This window comes from Entelurus aequoreus, linkage group LG25 (genome assembly GCF_033978785.1).
Source record: "Entelurus aequoreus isolate RoL-2023_Sb linkage group LG25, RoL_Eaeq_v1.1, whole genome shotgun sequence".
NCBI classification, from domain to species: domain Eukaryota; kingdom Metazoa; phylum Chordata; class Actinopteri; order Syngnathiformes; family Syngnathidae; genus Entelurus; species Entelurus aequoreus.
This window is the reverse complement of record NC_084755.1, coordinates 10,526,435-10,549,970: the sequence shown is the minus strand read 5'-3', so window position 1 is coordinate 10,549,970 and position 23,536 is coordinate 10,526,435. Positions and strand designations below refer to the sequence as shown.

Here is a 23,536-nt window from a genome sequence, read left to right as displayed (position 1 = left end):
ATTCTAAGAGAGACAAAACTCAAATAGAATTTGAAAATCCAAGAAAATATTTTAAAGACTTGGTCTTCACTTGTTTAAATAAATTCATTATTTTTTTTTACTTTGCTTCTTATAACTTTCAGAAAGACAATTTTAGAGAAAAAAATACAACCTTAAAAATTGTTTTATGATTTTTAAACACATATACATTTTTACCTTTTGAATTCCTTCCTCTTCTTTCCTGACAATTTAAATCAATCCATCCATCCATCCATTTTCTACCGCTTATTCCCTTCGGGGTCGCGGGGGGCGCTGGAGCCTATCTCAGCTACAATCGGGCAGAAGGCGGGGTACACCCTGGACAAGTTGCCACCTAATCGCAGGGCCAACACAAGTAAATTTATTTTTTTCATTGTAAAGAATAATAAATACATTTTAATTTAATTCTTCATTTTAGCTTCTGTTTTTTCGACGAAGAATATTTGTGAAATATTTCTTCAAACTTATTATGATTAAAATTAAAAAAAAAATATTCTGGCAAATTTAGAAAATCTGTAGAATCAAATTTAAATCTTATTTCAAGGTCTTTTGAATTTCTTTTAAAATTTTTGTTCCGGAAAATCTAGAAGAAATAATGATTTGTCTTTGTTAGAAATATAGCTTGGTCCAATTTGTTATATATTCTAACAAAGTGTAGATTGGATTTTAACCTATTTAAAACATGTCATCAAAATTCTAAAATTAATCTTAATCGGGAAAAATTACTAATGATGTTCCATAAATTCTTTTTTTTAAGTTTTTTTCTTCTTTTTTTCGGTTGAATTTTGAATTTTAAAGAGTCGAAATTGAAGATAAACTATGTTTCAAAATTTAATTGTCAGTTTTTTCGTGTTTTCTCCTCTTTTAAACCGTTCAATTAAGTGTAAATATCATTAATTATTAATAATAACATAGAGTTAAAGGTAAATTGAGCAAATTGGCTATTTGTGGCTATTTATTTAAGTGTGTATCAAACTGGTAGCCCTTCGCATTAATCAGTACCCAAGAAGTAGCTCTTGGTTTCAAAAAGGTTGGTGACCCCTGAATTATGATCATGATTTCTGGTTATGTTAGGCCTTGCTGGCCCACCACTGATAGTACCTGCTTGCAAATAGGCGTGGAGGGTTCCGCGTTCATATGACAAGTACTGTCCCTTTAAGAGAATTTGGTCATTCTCAGCCAATCAGAGGCGGGCAGGGGGAAGGGGGAGGGAGCGGGGTGGATAGCAACAGTTGCCCTGGTGAGGACGAGGCGCCATAGCCACGGTAGCCCTGGCGACAAGAACCCGGCAACGAGAATCAACAACAACAACGACCGAATCGGCCATAAATTTAAAAGACGACATTTTACCACCGGGAAAACACACGTGGAACCACAGGTGACGCTCACACGCGGGATATCTGACGTCCTTTCCCGGGTGACATGAAGTGGGCTATTTTACCCTTCTTTCACTTGCCATAATAAATAGCCGGATTCTACAATTACTCTTTTTGCGGTGTTGCTTTCGCGCTCACTTGTTTTCGGGTTGTCAGTGAATTTGTCGGCTCGCCTTCCTGCCGCGACTACGCAGCCAGCGGATGCTGCGGGCCGTTGTTATGGCGATGTCAGAAAGCGAAATGTAACAGTTACAAAATGGCGGTTGTTGAGGCGTTAGCTTGACAGTTAGCATCGCCGGGGGTCACACCACACCGGGCTTGTGTTGTTCAATTCCCGCGAGTTACAGTTCACAATCAGCCTGCATCGATTTGAACATTTTAACCAAAAAAAATAAATAAAATCCCTAAATTCAGCACCAAAGTCAACGAGCACGTTGCGTCGAATGCACAACAAGAGGCCGAATTAGGATAGCCAAGATGTGTGCAGCACGCCAACAATAACACATGAGTGTTAAAATGGACACACGGTGGTTTTGCATGTGTGTGAATATTCAAAAAATGGTCATAGAAGAGAGTCTGGCAGTTTTGGTGCTGGCGGCGGGTTTTGACCATGTAAGGGGCGTGTCAAAACAAAGCTACTGAATATTTAATTCAATATAAGCAGCGTCGCCTTGGAGCAGGCCTGGGCAATTATTTTGACTCGGGGGGGGGGAGCCAAATTTAGAGAAAAAAATGTGTCTAGGGGCCAATGTTCCCTCTCATTTTTCATGTGTGTGAGCAAACGCAAAAACTCCCTGAGCATTTAGTGGAGCCCATGTGAGCAACATCAGACGTGCACACTGTGGCTACACCAGTAGCACACCTGTCCCAAACCTGACTAAATCCATCCATCCATTTTTGCTACCGCTTGTCCCTTTCGGGGTCACTGGAGCCTATCTCAGCTGCATTCGGGCGGAAGTCCCCACCTCATCGCAGGGCCAACACAGATAGACAGACAAGTTAAAGTACCAATGATTGTCACACACACACACTAGGTGTGGTGAAATGTGTCCTCTGCATTTGACCCATCCCCTTGATCACCCCCTGGGAGGTGAGGGGAGCAGTGGGCAGCAGCGTAGCCGTGCCCGGGAATCATTTTTGGTGATTTAACCCCCAATTCCAACCCTTGATGCTGAGTGCCAAGCAGGGAGGTAATGGGTCCCATTTTTATAGTCTTTGGTATGACCCGGCCAGGGTTTGAACTCACAACCTACCGATCTCAGGGCGGACACTCTAACCACTAGGCCACTGAGTAGGTAGAGAGGTAGTAGACAACATTCTCTTATTATTATAATCAAATGACAGCAGTCATTTCCATGAGGTTATTTTCTAATATAAGTGTTTAGGCCCACTTACAATGACAATAACAACAAATATGGTTTTTCATGAACTGTGTACTTGTATTGTTTGTCCGGGTGGAGGTCCTGCTTTGGAAATAATTTGTACCCCTTTCAGACATTGCATTTATCCATCCATCCATCCATTTTCTACCGCTTATTCCCTTTGGGGTCGCGGGGGGCGCTGGAGCCTATCTCAGCTACAATCGGGCGGAAGGCGGGGTACACCCTGGACAAGTCGCCACCTCATCGCAGGGCCAACACAGATAGACAGACAACATTCACACTCACATTCACACACTAGTTCCCATTAAAACATTCACATGTTGCACAATGAGATGTAAGCAGGGGATCATGTGTACATTCCTGCAACTTCCTGTTTGTAAGAAATATATTTTTATTAGTATTTATTTAATATACTAACAGCATTTCATGATTAGTATTTATAAATTAAGATTCCTGATGAATGACACTAGAATAAGCACACATTTGATTGGTAAATCATAGTGTAACGACCTGGAATTACACTTTATGTGTGGTGTTGGAGTTGTCCGACTTTTTGTGTGGCTGTAAACGCATCACTGGCTAAGTGCCATATGTGCATGTGTTGGCGCAAGTGAGAAAGAGCGAGCGGCTGCTGTTGATATAACAAAGTTGCTTTTGGTCTGGTTTGTACTGCAGAAAATGACCAGTTTTGCTAGATATAATTTTTTTTACTAATGTTTTGGTGATGTGTTTATGGCCGACAATAAAGAGTTTTGCTCAGTAAAGTGATGGATGGAATTCATGTCGTCAAAGCGTCTCGACTGACGTTACAGTATTTGAACAATGATGACGAAAACTGTTTCCTCTGTCGTGTCCGTGTCGTGTCGAAAATTGTTATGCGCTTATTTTTTTATTTGATTTTGTGCGTGGCATAGATTTGCCTTGCGCAGAGGACGCTTGAGCAGTGCACAATTGCACAGACGCGCACCTTAGAGGGAACATAGCGGGGCCGGTATATCTATTTTTAGGAACACTAATACAAAACCTCACAATAATGTCTGATTGAATGCTAAAAAAGTTATGACAGACCGCCTTAAAAAACGTAATGGAATTTTACATTTTTCTACGAACGATAAAACACTGAATATTGACAACATATGAACGTCACACCCCCTTTCGATCGACATGTTTTACAATCAAGTGAAACGCAACAAAAATGCATCAAACTGTGAAATATGAACGCGAAGGGTACAAAATATACCCACCTAAAATCTGATACATCTGATATTTGCTGCATTTCCCCCAGGGATCAATAAAGTACTTTCTATTCTATTATATTCTATTCTATATATCACTAAGCTTTAGAACTTTGTTGTGAAAATCTCCTTTCGCGTCTGTGGAAACGCTTCCCGCCCACACTGTTTAGTGCCTCATCTGAGCTGCTGTGACGTAGATTATCATAGTAACTAGTTAGATTACCATAGTAACTCATTAGATGACCATAGTAACTAATCAGATGACCATAGTAACTAGTACATCATCCAAAAGCGCAGATTGCAGGCATTGAAATACTTTGTATTAGAGATGTCCGATAATATCGGTCTGCCGATATTATCGGCCCATAAATGCGTTAAAATGTAATATCGAAAATTATCGGTATCGTTTTTTTTATTATCAGTATCGGGTTTTTTTTAATTTTTAATTTTTATTTTTTATTAAATCCACATAAAAAACACAAGATACACTTACAATTAGTGCACCAACCCAAAAAACCTCCCTCCCCCATTTACCCTCATTCACACTCATTCACACAAAAGGGTTGTTTCTTTCTGTTATTAATATTCTGGTTCCTACATTATATATCAATATATATCAATACAGTCTGCAAGGGATACAGTCCGTAAGCACACATGATTGTGCGTGGTGCTGGTCCACTAATAACACTAACCTTTTACAGTTAATTTTACAAATTTTCATTAATTACTAGTTTCTATGTAACTGTTTTTATATTGTTTTACTTTCTTTTTTATTCAAGAAAATGTTTTTAGTTTATTTATCTTATTTTATTTTATTCATTTTTTAAAAAAGTACCTTATCTTCACCATACCTGGTTGTCCAAAGTAGGCATAATAATGTGTTAATTCCACGACTGTATATATCGGTTGATATCGGTATCGGTTGATATCGGTATCGGTAATTAAAGAGTTGGACAATATCGGCATATCGGATATCGGCAAAAAGCCATTATCGGACATCCCTACTTTGTATAGTTGAAGACTTACGGTCATTAGAAAACATCACTGCACATCATAATGGCAGCTACACTTTCCATCTTAAAGATCTTAAACAATTATTTGGGAATGTCCGGCGGGCCAGATTGAAAAGCTCAACGGGCCGCATGTGGGCCTTAATTTTCCCAGGTCTGCCTTGGAGTAAGCCGTGGGTCCCCAACCTTTTTTGCACCAGGGACCGGTTTAATGTAGGCATTATTTTCATTAACCGGCCTTCCACGTGTGGCAGAAAGATATAGCAAATAAAGTGCATGAAAAATGAATACATGAAAAAACTCACCATGACATTCAAGTAGTGGGAGACACTGGCCTTTTCCCTTTGTAAAAAAAGCTTTCCATAGACTTTTGTATTTTGCTCATTTTTGCTAGTAGTAGGCTTTGTTTTGGCTTTAGTATCTCATAGGTTATAGGTGATACATCACATTCAAGGACAAGAGCATGGATCTGTAAGAAAGTTAAGATGATGATGATTGTCACACACACACACACTAGGTGTGGTGAAATGTGTCCTCTGCATTTGACCCATCCCCTTGTTACCCCCTGGGAGGTGAGGGGAGCAGTGAGCAGCAGCGGTGGCCACGCTCAGGAATCATTTTGGTGATTTAACCCCCAATTCCAACAAGGGCTGGGCGATACATCGAATATACTCGATATATCCCGGGTTTGTCTCTGTGCGATATAGAAAATGACTATATCGTGATATTCGAGTATGCGTTCTCAGGCAGTTGTTTTTAGCTGCGGGCATTACACTACAGGCTCTTCTCACTCTTTCCCGTCTCTCCTACTCACAGAGACATAAAACAAGCGCACCTTCTTACATACGTCACATACTGTCGCGCGTGCAACGTCACACGCTCTCCCGGAGCAGAGAGGTAGCAGCGTGGGTAACGTTCGCTGTGATGCTAGCGGAGTGGTGCGAGTGGTAACACGAGAGAAAGAAGGTGCGAATCTGGTAACAAATGAAGGAAAAATTAATTCCCAAGAAAAACAGCAGGGGGTCCATCGTCTGGCGGTGGTTTGGCTTCAAGCGGGAAGATGTCGAACAGACAACCGTAATATGTCAAGTATTCCGCAAAAGCGTTGCTACAAAAAGTAGCACCACTGCTAATTTGTAGCATGACTTGAAAAGTCACCCGCTAGAGAATGAAGAGTGCTTGAAACTCCGCATGTCAACATCTCCGGCCGGTGCCACACCAACAAAATGCCCAAGCAACCATTTCCACATCAACACCGTATGAAAAAATAGTCAACAATAGAAGGAGATAACGTCTGCGGGAACCTACCACATAGCCAAGGACATTTTTATAGTCGTTGGTATGACTCGGCCGGGGTTTGAACCCACAACCTGCCGATCTCAGGGCGGACACTCTAACCACAAGGCCATCTACTCAGTGGCCTTGTGGTTGAATTTAGGGATTTTTTTTTGTTTTTTGTTAAATGATTGCGACGTGATCGATGCAGGCTGATTGTAAACTGTAACTCGCGGGAATTGAACAACACAAGCCAGGTGTGGTGTGACCCCGGCGATGCTAACTGTCAAGTTAACGCCTCAACAACCGCCGTTTTAAGTCTAATTGCGGCAGCTGACATTTTAACCCTTTGAAAGGTATTTACTCTTTTAAATTTGATTACCATGTTCACCATTTTGAACACACTTTGTGCAAATTTATAAAGTTAAAGGTAAAGTACCCATGATTGTCACACACAAACACTAGGTGTGGCGAAATTATTCTCTGCATTTGATCCCTCACCCTTGATCACCCCCTGGGAGGTGAGAGGAGCAGTGAGCAGCAGCGGTGGCCGCGCTCGGGAATCATTTTGGTGATTTAACCCCCAATTCCAACCCTTGATGCTGAGTGCCAAGCTGGGAGGTAACGGGTCCCATTTTTATAATCTTTGGTATGACTCGGCCAGGGTTTGAACTCACGACCTACCGATCTCAGGGCGGACACTCTAATCTGGTTGAATTTATGGATTTTTTTTTTTTCCGTTAAATGATTGCGACGTGATCGATGCAGGCTGATTGTAAACTGTAACTCGCGGGAATTGAACAACACAAGCCAGGTGTGGTGTGACCCCGGCGATGCTAACTATCAAGCTAACATGCTAAGCTTGTAAGAAAGCTAGAAATACTTGACATTAGTTCTAAAATATTTTTGTGGGTTACTATTTCCATTCTTAAAGTTATGTATTCATTTTTTGTGCAATATTTCATACATAGATACACTAATGTTAGCTTTTTTGGTCCAATTTTCCATGCATAAATACATTCGTTATTGCTAACTACTTATGTAATACGACGATGTGCGATTATACCAGCACTTTAACTTACTAGGCCAAAGGAGATGTGTATTTTTTTCCTTCAGCACAATTATTATATGCAACAATTTAGTACTTCTCCATTTGCCTTATGCACATTAACTCCTATGGTCACTTAGTTCCTGATCTGCCCTGATCAGGAACTAGCTAGATGGAACCTAGCTTTTGGCTACGATTTGGCACCTTTACATTTTATATGTTTATTAATGTGCATTGTCCCATGTGACAAAGATGTAACAAATATAGCAAATGGCGACTTCCTATTAGGAGATTTATAATACATCTATGAACAAGCTTATTGGTTTGTCTGGTGGGACTGGCCAACGTTAAGTAGGAGAAAATGCGGTCGGTTATAAATTCTTTCATGTCTCTGTGCGGCCCGGTAGCAAATGCATCACAGACAGGTGGTTGGGGACCACTGGAGTAAGCAACAAATGCAATGATATAGCTCCACCCAATCAGTGTTTATTTTTTAGTCAAACATGTAGCCTGAATTGTTGTTTAAATAACAGCGAAGGGCCCACTCACCTCTAGTTGATGTTAAACATGACGATGAACATGAGGTTCATTCTTTCTGTCTTTCTTCTTTCTTTAGTTTATTTCGAACATGAACACACTTACAGCATAATACATCACACAATTTCATATCATTTCACTTTACATCATGTCCGAAAAGGAGTAGGAAGAAGCAAAGCTTATTTAATCCGACCCCTTACCCACTTCAGAGTGTTTACAAATACATACGTTCATTTACTGACTTCTTTTTGTAGCACAATGACATCCGTGAATGATTAACAAAGCGGGTTTTGTAATAGATCAGTCAGTCATGATAAACATACTGATATGAAAAATATCCCATTTTAAATGAGGTTGAAGGTGTTTCTCATAATTCTTCTTATTTGTACTTTGTAAGCACTATTAATTTGAACAACCTATTGAAGTGGATCATATCAGTACACTGTTTAACTTCTTTACTTAATCCATTCCATAATTTAATTACATATACTGATATGCTAAAGGTTTTTAGTGTCGTACGAGCATACAAATGTTTTAAATTAGATTTTCCTCCAAGGTTGTATTTCTCCTCTTTAGTTGATAAGAATTGTTGTACATTCTTTGGCTTTGTACATCATTTTAGCGGTTTGCAATTTTACCAAATCATCGAACTTCAATATTTTTGACTCAATTCATTTTTTTCCTTCATTTTCATTTACTTATTTATTTCAGGCAATGACATAAAAAAAAGTACAAAGTTGACAACACATAATAATATAAACTAATATAGTGCAAAAGGTAATGTACAGTATGTAATGCATGATTGTCCAGTTTTGCCTGAACGGGAGTGGGAAGAAGATCATTTATTTGATCCCACCCTTAGTTCTCCATTCAGTGATTATTCCATTGAGTTTCACTGTTACTTTGTTCAAGGATTAGAATACAAAAGTTGTATCATATTGGCATTACCACAGGTAACAATAATTATTACACTGTAACAATAATTTGTATCAACAATGTAGGAAGAATGAATATACCAACCATGGTAATAGACAAAATACCAACAATGGTAATAGACAACATAGCAATAATGGTAAGGAAACAAATATAACAATACATAAAGGGTTTGTATGTTCTCTATATCCAACATTATGTATCAGTATAATTGATCTTTTTTGTAACACGGTTAACGAATGAAGCGCACATTTGTAATTATTTCCCCATATTTCTACACAATAACTCAGATATGGTAACACCAGCGAGCAGTAGAGAATATGAAGTGATTTTTGGCCCAGGACGTATTTGTCTTCATTCAAACAGACACACAGAATATAGCACGTTAAATGAATGCGGTCAGTGAGTGGACTATAGTCAATGTAGTACAGGACTTTGTTAGCTTGTTCCACTGGTAAAAGGCAGTGTGATCGCATTACATGCAGGTAATAAGATACTACCTTGCTCCACCTCTAAATTAGCTGGCCTGCCCTGTATTTCACAATCCTCTTTGCATCCAGTGGAACAAGTACTGAATTACTACTACTGCCTAGAAATAAAAACATATGACAATATTGCTAATACTGTATATCTTAATGCAGACTATAGCATCCAATGTTTACCCCTAAGATAATGATGTGAATTTGTTTTCAGGGTGATTCCCAGCCTGTGTAATGGCCACTTCAGGCTATGTCGGCGAGATCCAGCCTGCGGCCCAATCTCAAGGGGCTGTCGGCACGTCTGGCCAGCCCGACGCCAGCTCCACGCCTGCAACTACCCCTCAGTTCCTAGCTGAGATCCAAACCACTGTGGTCACCCCTACGGTTGTCACATCCACAGGCCAAACTGCACCCTCACCTGAACAATCCACTTCCATCAGCACTCAGAAGCCGACTACAGGTAGTCAAACCCAGACCACAGCTCCGGCCCAACCCGCTCAGACTCATTATGTGACGGCAGAAATTCAGAGCTCTCCCACACAGTCTGGAAATGGACAAAGCGCTCCCCAATACATCGTTGTTACAGTTACAGGTATTGCCGAACACATACAGTATATTAATTAATGTAATATACAGTCGCGATCAAAAGTTTACATACACTTGTAAAGAACATAATGTCATGGCTGTCTTGAGTTTCCAATCATTTCTACAACTCTTATTTTTTTGTGATAGAGTGATTGGAGCACATACTTGTTGGTCACAAAAAACGTTGATGAAGTTTGGTTATTTTATGAATTTATTATGGGTCTACTGAAAATGTGACCAAATCTGCTGGGTCAAAAGTATACATACAGCAATGTTAATATTTGGTTGCATGTCCCTTGGCGGGTTTCACTGCAATAAGGCGCTTTTGGTAGCCATCTGACCACAGAACTTTCCTCCAGAAGGTCTTATCTTTGGCCATGTGATGTCAGATGAAGCAAAAATTTAGCTGTTTGGTCACAATACCCAGCAGTATGTTTGGAGGAGAAAAGGTGATGTCTTTAATCCCAGGAACACCACTCCTACCGTCAAGCATGGTGGTGGTAGTATTATGCTCTGGGCCTGTTTTGCTGCCAATGGAACTGGTGCTTTACAGAGAGTAAATGGGACAATAAAAAAGGAGGATTACCTCCAAATTCTTCAGGACAACCTAAAATCATCAGCCCAGAGGTTGGGTCTTGGGCGCAGTTGGGTGTTCCAACAGGACAATGACCCCAAACGCACGTCAAAAGTGGTAAATGAATGGCTAAATCAGGCTAGATTTAAGGTTTTAGAATGGCCTTCCCAAAGTCCTGACTTAAACGTGTGGACAATGCTGAATAAACAAGTCCATGTCAGAAAACTACGGTAACAAATTTAGCTGAACTGCACCAATTTTGTCAAGAGGAGTGGTCAAAAATTCAAGCAGAAGCTTGTGGATGGCTACCAAAAGCGCCTTATTGCAGTGAAACTTGCCAAGGAACATGTAACCAAATATTTACATTGCTGTATGTATACTTTTGACCCAGCAGATTTGGTCACATTTTCAGTAGAGCCATAATAAATTCATAAAATAACCAAACTTCATGAATGTTTTTTGTGACCAACAAGTATGTGCTCCAATCACTCTATCACAAAAAAATAAGAGTTGTAGAAATGATTGGAAACTCAAGACAGCCATGACATGATGTTCTTTACAAGTGTATGTAAACATTTGATCGCGACTGTAGGCTATCACTTTGCCTTCTTTACATTGCATATAACTGTGTTAATATTTCTGTATAAAGTCATAAAAGTTGTAGTAATACAGCCTTGTCTAATGAAGTGATGGCACATGTAAATGGTTTGGCAGACGAGTGTGAGTGCAGGGGCGGTAAATCTGGCCCATGTGACTGTGCCCTTATGGTAGATGGCACTGTTGGTTCAGTTACAATTCCTCTGTATGATGAAGTCTTCTTATTGCCGACAAATTGGTCTCACAGAGGGCTCCCTCCACTCGAGCGACAGTGTATCGGACTCCAGCTCCCCTCCAGCTGTCATACAGACAGGCGTTCCCACGCAAGTCGTTCAACAGGTCCAATCAGCCCAGCAGGTGAAATGTTCTCACATGGAAAACACCTCACAGACATGTCTTTGCTCTAAAAAAAAAAACAAATCTTATATTTGTTTGCGCAGAGGTCCGTTGTGCAGGCTACCTCGCAGATAGCCAAGACCGAGCCCGGAACACAGCTCAGTGTCACCAGTCTACAGTCAGTTCATATCAGCCCAGAGGTAAGTGGGGAACATACAAGCACCTGTTGCAATCAGTCCCTCCAGGATTTCTCAGGCTTTTGTTGTCGTTGTTTAAGAATAAGTAATACATTAACAAATATAAAGAACAAAAAAACTCCTTGGAGCATATTACCAATATTGTACACAAAAATGTGTAAAATAGGCTTTATTCAGCCACAACAAAGTACATTTGTATTCTTGTCAGGAAAAGACTCGAAAGGTCATCCCAGCCTTCACACAAATATAAAAGTACAACTTTCACATTTAAAAATCATAAATGTTTAAGACGAGTAAACAATGCAAATACTGTCAAGGAACATTACTATAAAGATGCCACTTTCCTTACCAGCTGTACTCTGACTATTGTATTCTAAGTATATCCACATTTTTTCATAAATGTTTTCATTTTCCTTTATTTAACCAGGTAAAAACTCATTTAGAATAAAATCTCTTTTACAATAGTAAAATGTGTTTATTTTTAGTATCCTATCTTGAAAAGAAACTTTAATACAAGTGAGTCTTGTTCAAAACATTAGGAGAGACCAACATTTTTACGGAAGATTTCTAAAAATCACTGGAGCGCTATCATATAGAAGCACTTTTTTTGCATAACAATATATACATGATTATGTATATATTCTGTATTCATAACGTGTATGTGCAGTGTGTTCCATTTGCTGCCATTTTTACACATATAATGTGGCCAATTCCCACAAATGCATGCATATACAGTAGTTTACAAACACCACCAAAGGCCAATCCTTTGTGTCTGTTGTCTGCTTTGTGTGTATGTTTTGCTGTTGAAAAGTGCTTGTCGATTGTAAACATTTGTTTATGTTCCAACATATTGCCATTGAAAACATTGGGGAAACATGGAGCGCAATCTTTTGCGGGGATTTTATGTTGGTAAATGACAGGTGCAGGGACAGATTTAATTAAACAGTACACATGCGCATTTGTTGACAAAATCAATTTGGCAAAAACTATGATGATTGGCCAAAATGAGCGGGATAATTTTGGAAATTGGACAAAGTTGCAGGGCTGTGCATGATTTGCAGAGATTTGTTGATTTTGTGAAACTTGGTGCGATCTGCAACATTATAAACTCCTGGAGGGTCTGAGCAATGCAACCATTTTGATATAATTGGTGCTAATTAGTGTTGTAAGTGAGTATACCCCTAAGCAAGCATTTTTATTATGGTATATCTTTCGAAGGCACAATACTATAGAAATACAACCTTGGATATACTTTAGAGTAGTGAGTATTCAACTTGTATAGTATCAATTTACAACACAGCCATTATTGTCTAACTAGCTGGCAATGCAAGTGATTAGCAAAACTATTCAATCTTGTATACAGTCAAGCATGGTGATGGTAGCATCATAGTCCTGGGCTGCATAAGTAGGGGGATTATGCTCATTTGGGAATCATGAATTTCAACATGACATTGTGAAGGTGACCTATGAGATACAGTATAATAAAATGCTTGCTGAAATATCAGACATGTAAGGAGTGTACTCACGTTTGTGACCTACTGTACGTGACAATCATCACTGAAAATGTGTGCTTAGTTTACAATTGTCACCATGTGGTGGCATTTAGCTCCTTTTTAGAGAGCTTTAGACAGCGTGCAGAATCTATGGAAGGCATCAGGCAGCGCTTAGGACAGTGCTTAGGCTTCAGAGCAGGCCACAGACTTCTTGGTTCCTGTGGACATCAGTCACTCGAACCAGCCAGCCCATGAACAGGTTGAGAGAGACTCGTCAGCCACACCCAAGTAGGTCCCGGACACAAGGGAGATGGCAGCTATAGAGTTAACTGATGTCCATAAATGAGTGTGCATAGATGATCTGATTCTCTTCAGCTGAAGAACTGATGCGTTAGTGTGTTTTTCGTAGGTCCAACAGCAGCTGACACCAGTGCAGGTGCAACATGTGTACACTAATCCAGTGCAGTATGTGGAAGGAGGAGATGCCAACTACACCACCAGCACCATGTTAGAGTCATTCCCTAACCTAAAGATTTTGCAGTTTAATTTCTCAAGGCTCAAACTAATCTAGTCTGTTTCCATCCAGTCGCCCCGGCACCTTCCCTTACACTGACACAGCCCTGTATACCCAGACCACCGCTGCTCAGTATTATGAAGGTCAGCCAACCTCAGGCTCGCAGGCCTCCACCCCTGGTACACCTCTAACTGTCTCTGTGACCGCTGGCACAACAGGAGCTGTGTCCATGTTTGTGGCTCAGCCTAGCAGTGCAGCAGGGGGAGGGTCCACAGTGGTGTCCACGGGTGGCACCGCAAATGGGTCAGGGGATGGGGCGGGCACTAATGGTGGCGCCACAGGAAGTTATGTGATCCAGGGGGGTTACATGCTGGGCAGCAGCAGTAACAGCGGCGGGGCAGCTGGCAACAGTCAGAGCTACTCCCACACCGCCCGTGCCTCCCCAGCCACTGTGAGTATAACAGAAGGCGAAGAGAGTAGCGTGCCGTCGGCAGACAAAAAGGTATGCAGAGGCTCCAAGCGAAGGAATTTCTTTTTGTTCTGTTATCATTCGTACAACCCTTTGGTGCCACACACTGATGTCAAGTGGAAATCACAATTAAAAATACTCTGATTCCTACAGTTAGAGAACACAAAACCAATACAAACCATCTTTTGCCATTGAACCCAATTGAAGCTGTTGAAAAACACCATTATTTTTAACTGTGATTTCCAGCTCAAAGGAAAACCAAACCATGACCTCATTGCTTTCATACCATTACAATGCATGTGATGAGGGGCACCTTTTGATTTTCCTGAAATGCCCCAACACCATGACAACAATGACATCCTAAAAAAAAACATCCATGTGATAATGGTTACCAACTTATGTTTGGCAGACATCCCATCAGTATTTCCGGTCATTACTGTAATTCATTGCATACCAATGTTGTATGCCACGGCACGCACACAAAGGTATTTGTGTTTTCATTCCAAAATGACCCGCAAAGTGTATACAAAGTGTTTTGTTTCCGCGTTCAATTAAAACATAAACATGCATGCAACATATGTCAGTTTGTTGATGTGTGTTTTGAATGTTTGCATGCTTTGCAGCTTTGCTAATTGCAACAGTCTCCTGTTTGTCCCCTGCCTGCTGGTCAGGTACAGTGGTTGCTGGACAACTACGAGACTGCTGAAGGAGTCAGTCTACCACGTTCGACCCTCTACTGCCACTACCTGCTGCATTGCCAGGAACAGAAACTGGAGCCTGTTAATGCCGCCTCTTTTGGGAAACTCATTCGATCTGTTTTCATGGGGCTACGCACACGACGACTTGGCACACGGTAAGATAGGTCAATATGTCATTCATGTAAGATATATTTTGAACCTACTGTCGTGGTCAAAAGTGTACATACACTTGTAAAGAACATAATGTCATGGCTGTCTTGAGTTTCCAATAATTTCTACAACTCTCTACAACTTTTTTTGTGATAGAGTGATTGGAGCACATACTTGTTGGTCACAAAAAAACATTCATGAAGTTTGGTTCTTTTATGAATTTATTATGGGTCTACTGAAAATGTGACCAAATGTGCTGGGTCAAAAGTATACATACAGCAATTTTAATATTTGCTTACATGTCCCTTGGCAAGTTTCACTGCAATAAGGCGCTTTTGGTAGCCATCCACAAGCTTCTGCTTGAATTTTTGACCACTCCTCTTGACAAAATTGGTGCAGTTTAACTAAATTAGTTGGTTTTCTGACATGGACTTGTTTCTTCAGCATTGTCCACACGTTTAGGTCAGGACTTTGGGAAGGCCATTCTAAAACCTTAATTCTAGCCTGATTTAGCCATTCCTTCCTTTACCACTTTTGATGCGTGTTTGGGGTCATTGTCCTGTTGGAACCCCCAACTGCGCCCAAGACCCAACCTCCGGGCTGATGATTTTAGGTTGTCCTGAAGAATTTGGAGGTAATCCTCCTTTTTTATTGTCCCATTTACTCTCTGTAAAGCACCAGTTCCATTGGCAGCAAAACAAGCCCAGAGCATAATACTACCACCACCATGCTTGACGGTAGGAATGGTGTTCATGGGATTAAAATCTGCTGGGTCAAAAGTATACATATAGCAATGTTAATATTTGGTTACATGTCCCTTGGCAAGGTTCACTGCAATAAGGCGATTTTGGTAGCCATCTGACCACAGAACTTTCCTCCAGAAGGTTTTATCTTTGTCCATGTGATGTCAGATGAAACAAAAATTGAGCTGTTTGGCCACAATACTCAGCAATGTGTTTAGAGGAGAAATGGTGAGGCCTTTAATCCCAGGAACACCACACCTACCGTCAAGCATGGTGGTGGTAGTATTATGCCCTGTTTTGCTGCCAATGGAACTGGTGCTTTACAGAGAGTAAATGGGACAATGAAAAAGGAGGATTACCTTCAAATTCTTCAGGACAACCTAAAATCATCAGCCCGGAAGGTTGGGTCTTGGGCGCAGTTGGGTGTTCCAACAGGACAATGACCCCAAACACATGTCAAAAGTGGTAAAGGAATGGCTAAATCAGGCTAGAATTAAGGTTTTAGAATGTCCTTCCCAAAGTCCTGACTTAAACATGTGGACAATGCTGAAGAAACAAGTCCATTTCAGAAAACCAACACATTTAGCTGAACTGCACCAATTTTGTCAAGAGGAGTGGTCAAACATTCAACCAGAAGCTTGCCAGAAGCTTGTGGATGGCTACCAAAAGCCCCTTATTGCAGTGAAACTTGCCAAGGGACATGTAACCAAATATTAACATTACTGTATGTATACTTTTGACCCAGCAGATTTGGTCACATTTTTGGTAGACCCATAATAAATTGATAAAAGAACCAAACTTCATGAATGTTTTTTGTGACCAACAAGTATGTGCTCCAATCACTCCATCACAAAAAAATAAGAGTTGTAGAAACGATTGGAAACTCAAGACAGCCATGACATTATGTTCTTTACAAGTGTATGTAAACTTTTGACCACGACTGTATTCATCCATAATTTCACTTGTGCCTGTTTGAATTTACCAACGGGATACCTGTCACAGTCTCCTCTGGTTTTCATTTGCTAATTTTCGTGTTTTATGTGAATGATGAGAGAAGTGCTGAGACATAATCCGCTCACTTTCTCTTAACATGTAATTGATTTGCATAACAAACTGTTCCTTCCTGCACAGTAGTGGCATTCTTACAGAAGACAAATTGTGTGGAAAATCTTAATGCATGGCAAAATGTTCTTAGTGTGGGTGGGATTGTGGGCAGTGATGAAAACACAGCATGTGAGAGGAGAGGCCGTGCAAGTTTAGCAAGTTTGGCTGAATTCATTATTTGGAATATTATGTACAGTTCACTTTACTGTAAATAGAGCTCACCTTTGACATCACAATAATGAACAAAGTAATTTTAAATACTACTACATTGGGCTAAGGATCAAGGCAGGCTTTCCTTGCCTAGTCTATTTTATTGTAAATAGAGGTTACCTTTGACTAGAAGAATGACCTTTTCTGTACTTTACAGGGGTAATTCTAAGTATCACTATTATGGGCTAAGGATCAAGGCAGGCTCGTCTCTTCTCCGCCTAATGGAAGATCAGCAACATCTTGCTATGAGGCAGCAGCCCTTCTCGCAGAAACAGAGGTATGCACGTGGCATCATGGTGAACCGGTCTCTGACTAAGATAGTTTTTGTTCCAATCATTGTGATTGTGCTGTTTCAAGTACTCTGTGTCTGGTCCAAACAGGTTGAAGCCTGTGCACAAAGTGGAGGGAATGACCAATGGGACTGCCACCGGAGCAGGCCAGCAGCAAATTCAGCAACAGGGTTCTGGACAAGTGGACATCAGCACCCAGGTTCAGCAGTACCAGCAATTCCTTGGTAGGTTCCTTTCGTTGAATGGCAGTAAAGTCTTGAATGACTTTTCAAACTGAGTGTCTGTCTTTTGTCTAGATGCTTCCAGAACGCTCCCTGAGTTCCCAGACATAGACCTTCAGGGGAAGCCACCACCTGATGGTATTGAACTGGATCACATAAAGAGCTTTCAGCTGCTCTACAGAGAACACTGTGAGGTAATGAACACAAGTATTGTTGCAGAATGAAGTTCAGCTATTGTCCAAGGGTTGTTTATCGACTAACATATACATCTAAGATCTGTTTTTCTTCCCTGTTTTCTCTGATAGGCCATACTGGATGTGATGGTCAATCTTCAATTCACCCTGGTGGAGACGCTGTGGAAAAGCTTCTGGAGGTTCGGCCAGAGTCAGGCTGGAGATGCCACACTGGCTGTGTGAGTTGCCCAGATCTGTTACGAACTAACCCCTTTTAATCAGTGAGCAGGGAGACTATTGAATATTTGACAAATTAATGTTTTTGTTCTGTTTGAAATTAATTAATGTATATAAGTAAAAACTGTGTGTTTACCAGTCATGACGAGTCAGAAAAGCGTCTCCCGAAGTCCTGCCTTGTGCTGCTGTGCAAGTATGAGCCTGTTGTGCGCTGGAGCCGTGACTGTGACAACAGCCTCTACCAGGGCCTGGTGGAGATCCTCATTCCTGATGTACTCAGGCCAATCCCCAGTAAGGCGTCTCAATATTATCATACAGTGGCGATTTCTCTAAAGACTGCAAGGGAAACTTAGCCTCCCCTAACTTTTGTTCAGGATCAGTTACTTTTGCGCCAGTTGATGTGACTTCCTTCTCATTCATTATGGTAGCATTACAACGCATTAAACAGTGTTGAAGCTGAGCGTCCATTGAATTCAATGGGAAAGCAAAGAGCGAGTTGTTACACTGCTGCCAGTCATTGGATAAATGCTCGGCTTTGCTCTGCCAATGGGACACTGAGCTTCTCTGGAAGTGTATGGAAAGTTAGATCGGCTCTGGCTGGTCTGGATGCTGAGATTCCGCATGATAATGGTATGTTTTGTCTCTGGCTGAATCCCTTTTGAATTGACAGCAAAATGAGCGAATCAGGAATCTTGAAATACAATTGATTGATTGATTGAAACTTTTATTAGTAGATTGCACAGTACAGTACATACAATTGACCACTAAATGGTAATACCCGAATAAGTTTTTCAACTTGTTTAAGTCGGGGTACACGTAAATCAATTCATGGTACAAATAGATACTATGAGCATAATACAGTCATCACACAAGTTAATCATCAGAGTATAAACATTGAATCATTTACATTATTTACAATCCGGGGGGTGGGATGTGGAGGGGATTGGGGTGGGGGGGGGGGGGTAGGTTTGGTTGATATCAGCACTTCAGTCATCAACAATTATATCATCTGAGAAATGGACATTGAAACAGTGTAGGTCTGACTTCGTAGGATATGTACAGCGAGCAGTGAACATAGTGAGCTCAGAAAGCATAAGAACAAGTATATACATTAGAAATACATTTGATTATTTACATTTGATTATTTACAATCCGGGGAGGTGGGATGTGGTGGGGGGGAGGGTGTTAGTCTAGGGTTGTAGTTGCCTGGAGGTGTTCTTTTAGTGCGGTTTTGAAGGAGGATAGAGATGCACTTTCTTTTACACCTGTTGGGAGTGCATTCCATATGGATGTGGCATAGAAGGAGAATGAGTTAAGACCTTTGTTAGATCGGAATCTGGGTTTAACGTGGTTTGTGGAGCTCCCCCTGGTGTTGTGGTTATGGCGGTCATTTACATTATGGAAGTAGTTTGACATGCACTTCGGTATCAGGGAGGTGTAGCGGATTTTATAGACTAGGCTCAGTGCAAGCTGTTTTACTCTGTCCTCCACCCTGAGCCAGCCCACTTCGGAGAAGTGGGTAGGAGTGAGGTGTGATCTGGGGTGGAGGTCTAGAAGTAACTTGACTAGCTTGTTCTCAAACCACTGCCAGAGCATTTGTTAAGTTTCATTCCATTGTTGCCATTTTACAGTCCTCTATGTCACGTTTTCCTTTAAAAATTTAGCATCTTTATATATCTTAGCTGTTATTGGAGACTGTACTCATGTTAGAGAGGAGAGGAAAATTAGCTTCTCCTACCTGTGTGTGTTTAAATATGTTTTCCAAATATATTTGTATATTTCTTATTTAGCATTTGTTTCAGGAATGTGTTTTGCTCTTCTGGAGTTTTAGTTAATCAAGGGAAATGCAAGCAAACAACAATATTGCCCCTCTTTTTTTTCATTTTCTGCCTGAGGTGCCTTAACTCAAGCCATTCGGAATTTTGCCAAAAGCCTGGAAAGCTGGCTGACCAATGCAATGATGAACATCCCAGAGGAAATGGTTCGCATCAAGGTACAGTCTCCTCATGTATGAAGAAAAACCTCATGTCGGATGAATCATTATGATTATTTCTTGTAAAGCACATGCATCACCATCCTTATTTGCTTTCTTTAATCTTGCTGCGGTGTAGGTAACATCAGCCAATGCATTCGCTCAGACGCTGCGTCGTTACACCAGTCTGAACCATCTCGCACAAGCAGCCCGCGCCGTCCTCCAGAACACGGCCCAGATCAGCCAGATGCTCTCTGACCTCAACCGTGTTGATTTTGCTAACGTTCAGGTTAATGAAATATCCGCAGACTGCGCGTGCACTGGGTCAGGCCATCTTATCATCTTACCCTCATCTTGTTCATCCTGTGCAGGAGCAGGCCTCATGGGTGTGCCGCTGCGAGGACCGTGTTGTCCAGCGGCTGGAGCAGGACTTCAAGCTGACCCTCCAGCAGCAGAACTCCCTGGAGCAGTGGGCTGTCTGGCTGGATGGGGTAGTCTCCCAGGTGTTAAAGCCCCACCAACACAGCCCGACCTTCCCTAAAGCTGCCAAGCTCTTCCTGCTCAAGTGGTCCTTTTACAGGTGTGTTGTCATCCAATTTTGCTCATTCTGTTTTACGGCTAAATTTCTCTCATCTCTGCTCTCCAGTTCCATGGTGATTCGGGACCTCACCCTGAGAAGTGCTGCCAGTTTTGGCTCTTTTCACCTGATCCGCCTTCTGTATGATGAATATATGTACTACCTGATAGAGCATAGAGTAGCCCAGGCTAAAGGAGAGACCCCCATTGCCGTCATGGGAGAGGTAAACACACGCACGCACGCACAAGCATGCCTGAATACAAAAAAATGACATATTTACTACAGGTGGGAATCTTTGGCCACATCACGATTTGATTACGATTCAGGAGCTACGATGCGATTAATAATCGATTATTGATGCATCTTTAATTGATGTATATTATTGCAGTTTTGTTTCACTAAATGAGCATTTACCACTTGCAATTTTTAAAAACAGTGCATTTGTGAAAATAAATTAGCATCAGATTTATTAAATTCATGGAAATGTGTGCATAAGTGCCCTATAATAAATGAGCTGGTTGGATCTCTCAGTGAGGTGGCAAGCTGCAGTCAGCCAAATTTTAGAACTGTCTGCATTACCTTATTTACAATAAATAAATCCATTATCGATTATTGACATTTACTAATCGATTTTATAATCGTCCATGTCCGAATTGCGATGCATCTAAAAATCGATTATTTCCCACACCTCTATAATTTACAGTAACGGTGCCATATTTCCCTCTCTTGTGATTAGTTTGCCAGTTTAGGACGAGGTCTAAACATGGTGGATCCTGACAAAGGTACTCACGCACTAATATGGCAAAGTAACTGTGACCCTGGTATGTGGTAAACAATTCCATATTCTATACGGTTCAGAAGAAGAAGAGGAGGAGGACGACGAAAGTGATGAGGAAAGCCAGGAGCTGACCCTGCCGTCAGATGCTGTGGTGTTAGGAGACGAGTCCCTGGAGCCTCCCGCCAAGCTGGCCAGAACTGACCAGAGAGTCCTCTTCGCTGCGGGGTCAGCGAACGACTAACTAAAAGAATTGTACAAAAGAAGACCCGTGTATATACAGTACAGCATCTTATGTAAATGTTACGCACAGTTTTTCTGCATCCATCCTGCTTGGTGGGAGTCTCAGCTGGATACAGAAAGGTGCAATGTGCATTTTGACCTTCAGTTGTATGGATGTGAGAAAAGCAAATGTTGACAAATCCACGATGAACACACTGTTTGTCTGCAATGGGGAGCATGTACAACTGGACCCTGAGCTCTTAATATTTGCCAAATTTGGTTGTGGGGATTTTTTTGTTCTGTTTATCTTTTGTGTGTGTGTGTGTGAATGTGTGTGTGTGTGCCCTATTTTCAGTGTTTGAATTAAGCTCACATTGAAGTTGTAATTGTGTATGTCAGTCCTTTAGGCTTTTAATTCACCTGTCATGAGAGTCCTGGTCGATTTAATTGCGTTCGTGTTCTTGGAGTGCCTGTCACAGCTGCTACACACCTGTACAGATAAAGATACAGCTGAGGACTCCCATGAGTTGCTGCCAAATCTCCCGTCTGTCTGTGTCACGTATTTATGCTCCAAGTGCTTCACTCTTGTTTTTAATTTAAAACATGCCCTCATTTACCTTTCATTTTGTTTCTCCCATGTCTGCCAAGCCTTGTTTGCGTTGACCTTTGTTTCAAATGATCTGTGCCTAAGTAAGAACAGTGATGTATAGCCTACTGTTTTATTTTCTTTTGTTTTTGAGCTGAATTGTCACTAAGTGAACCTGTTGTGCAGTGTACGGTGCTGTGATGTCACACATTGTAGACGACCTTTGTGTGAGTTGCTGATTTTATTTGTGATCCTCTGTCCTGTTCCTCATATCCGAAGACTTATCCACTCAAAGGCTAGCCTATTTGCACATATTGTCTTATGTATTTTAAAAAGCACTTCGAGGATTTTTTAAAAAATTGTTTTGGAAGTATTGTGTGTTTAAATGTAATCTGCTCAGTCCTCCACGATATCAATGCATTTTAACCTTCCTGCCAATAGTGTTGTTTTGCTTCATGAATCAATTTTCTTAAACACCGTTAGTCAAGATTGGTTGATACAGTATATATATGTAATTGTTAGTTTCTTATTATTTACATGTTTTGATGCCACAAACCCGCACATCTATCCTTTCTATGGAGTTCAAATAACTACACCACAGCTTATTACATATCACTGCAGTCTTTTTATTTATCTACAGAATATGTCATTGTTTACTAAAAAAATGTCCAGTCATTTTTATAGTGCATTGTTTCTTATGAACAATACAACTAAGTTAAAAGAACATGTTCAGTGCAGTGTTTTCTGGATTTGGTCTACTAAGTATGGCTGTGCCTTTGGAGGTGGTAGACTGCAACTCAGATGTTTACTTTAAAAAAATATAAATTAAAAGTTTTTAAAATTGCATTTCTTCTTTTTCCCATTTTGGCCCCAAATTTACATTTAGTGCCTTCAATTTGCAGTATAATTATTTGATATTTTTTCTGGATTAATATAGGGCTGCAACTAACGATTAATTTGATAATCGATTAATCGCTTCGATTAATAATCGGATAAAAGAGACAAACTACATTTCTATCCTTTCCAGTATTTTATTGGGGAAAAAAAACAGCATACTGGCACCATACTTATTTTGATTATTGTTTCTCAGCTGTTTGTACATGTTGCAGTTAGAAATAAAGGTTTATTAAAAAAATAATAATTAAATTGCCTCTGCGCATGCACATAGCATAGATCCAACGAATCGATGACTAAATTAATCGCCAACTATTTTTATAACCGATTTTAATCGATTAGTTGTTGCAGCCCTAGATTAATATATTATGTCTGATTAGCTGGCTTTTTTACTTTGTAAAAAATAAACAACACAGTAACAATCAAAAGTTTGGAGACACTTTAATGAGGCGGTGTTTGTACCCTCTCGTTTTCCTACAAAATATGGAAATCATTGAGAGAACAGTATTAGCAAAAATGAATACCAAAATATTTGTTATTTAGTTTGTTATAATACTGTTCAACACAGAATTTATGAGAAAGTTAGTCAGTAGGTGTCGCTGTCAGTTTGACCAATATACCAAAAA

At 40.6% G+C, this 23,536-nt stretch overlaps 1 protein-coding gene across 8 annotated transcripts; it reads left to right on the top strand.

The window, feature by feature from the left end:
- The first annotated feature begins 1,240 nt into the window (after positions 1–1,240).
- On the top strand, positions 1,241–22,914 carry LOC133642739 (MHC class II regulatory factor RFX1-like). Of its 8 annotated transcripts, XM_062037100.1 has the most exons (19): positions 1,241–1,396; positions 9,508–9,885; positions 11,297–11,406; positions 11,490–11,585; positions 13,485–13,582; positions 13,662–13,732; positions 13,808–14,091; positions 14,700–14,911; positions 17,121–17,240; positions 17,344–17,477; positions 17,550–17,668; positions 17,780–17,886; positions 18,024–18,175; positions 19,780–19,877; positions 19,996–20,145; positions 20,228–20,436; positions 20,503–20,656; positions 21,170–21,215; positions 21,292–22,914. In XM_062037100.1, exons 2-19 carry the CDS (start codon positions 9,528–9,530, stop codon positions 21,450–21,452), a joined length of 2,679 nt encoding a protein of 892 aa, XP_061893084.1. In that variant the 5' UTR covers positions 1,241–1,396; positions 9,508–9,527; the 3' UTR covers positions 21,453–22,914. The 8 variants fall into 8 exon arrangements, with proteins under 8 accessions (XP_061893084.1, XP_061893086.1, XP_061893085.1 ...); XM_062037102.1 differs by having other exon boundaries at positions 13,662–14,040; positions 14,736–14,911; XM_062037101.1 differs by having other exon boundaries at positions 13,662–14,040; positions 14,730–14,911.
- Positions 22,915–23,536: the final 622 nt, after the last annotated feature.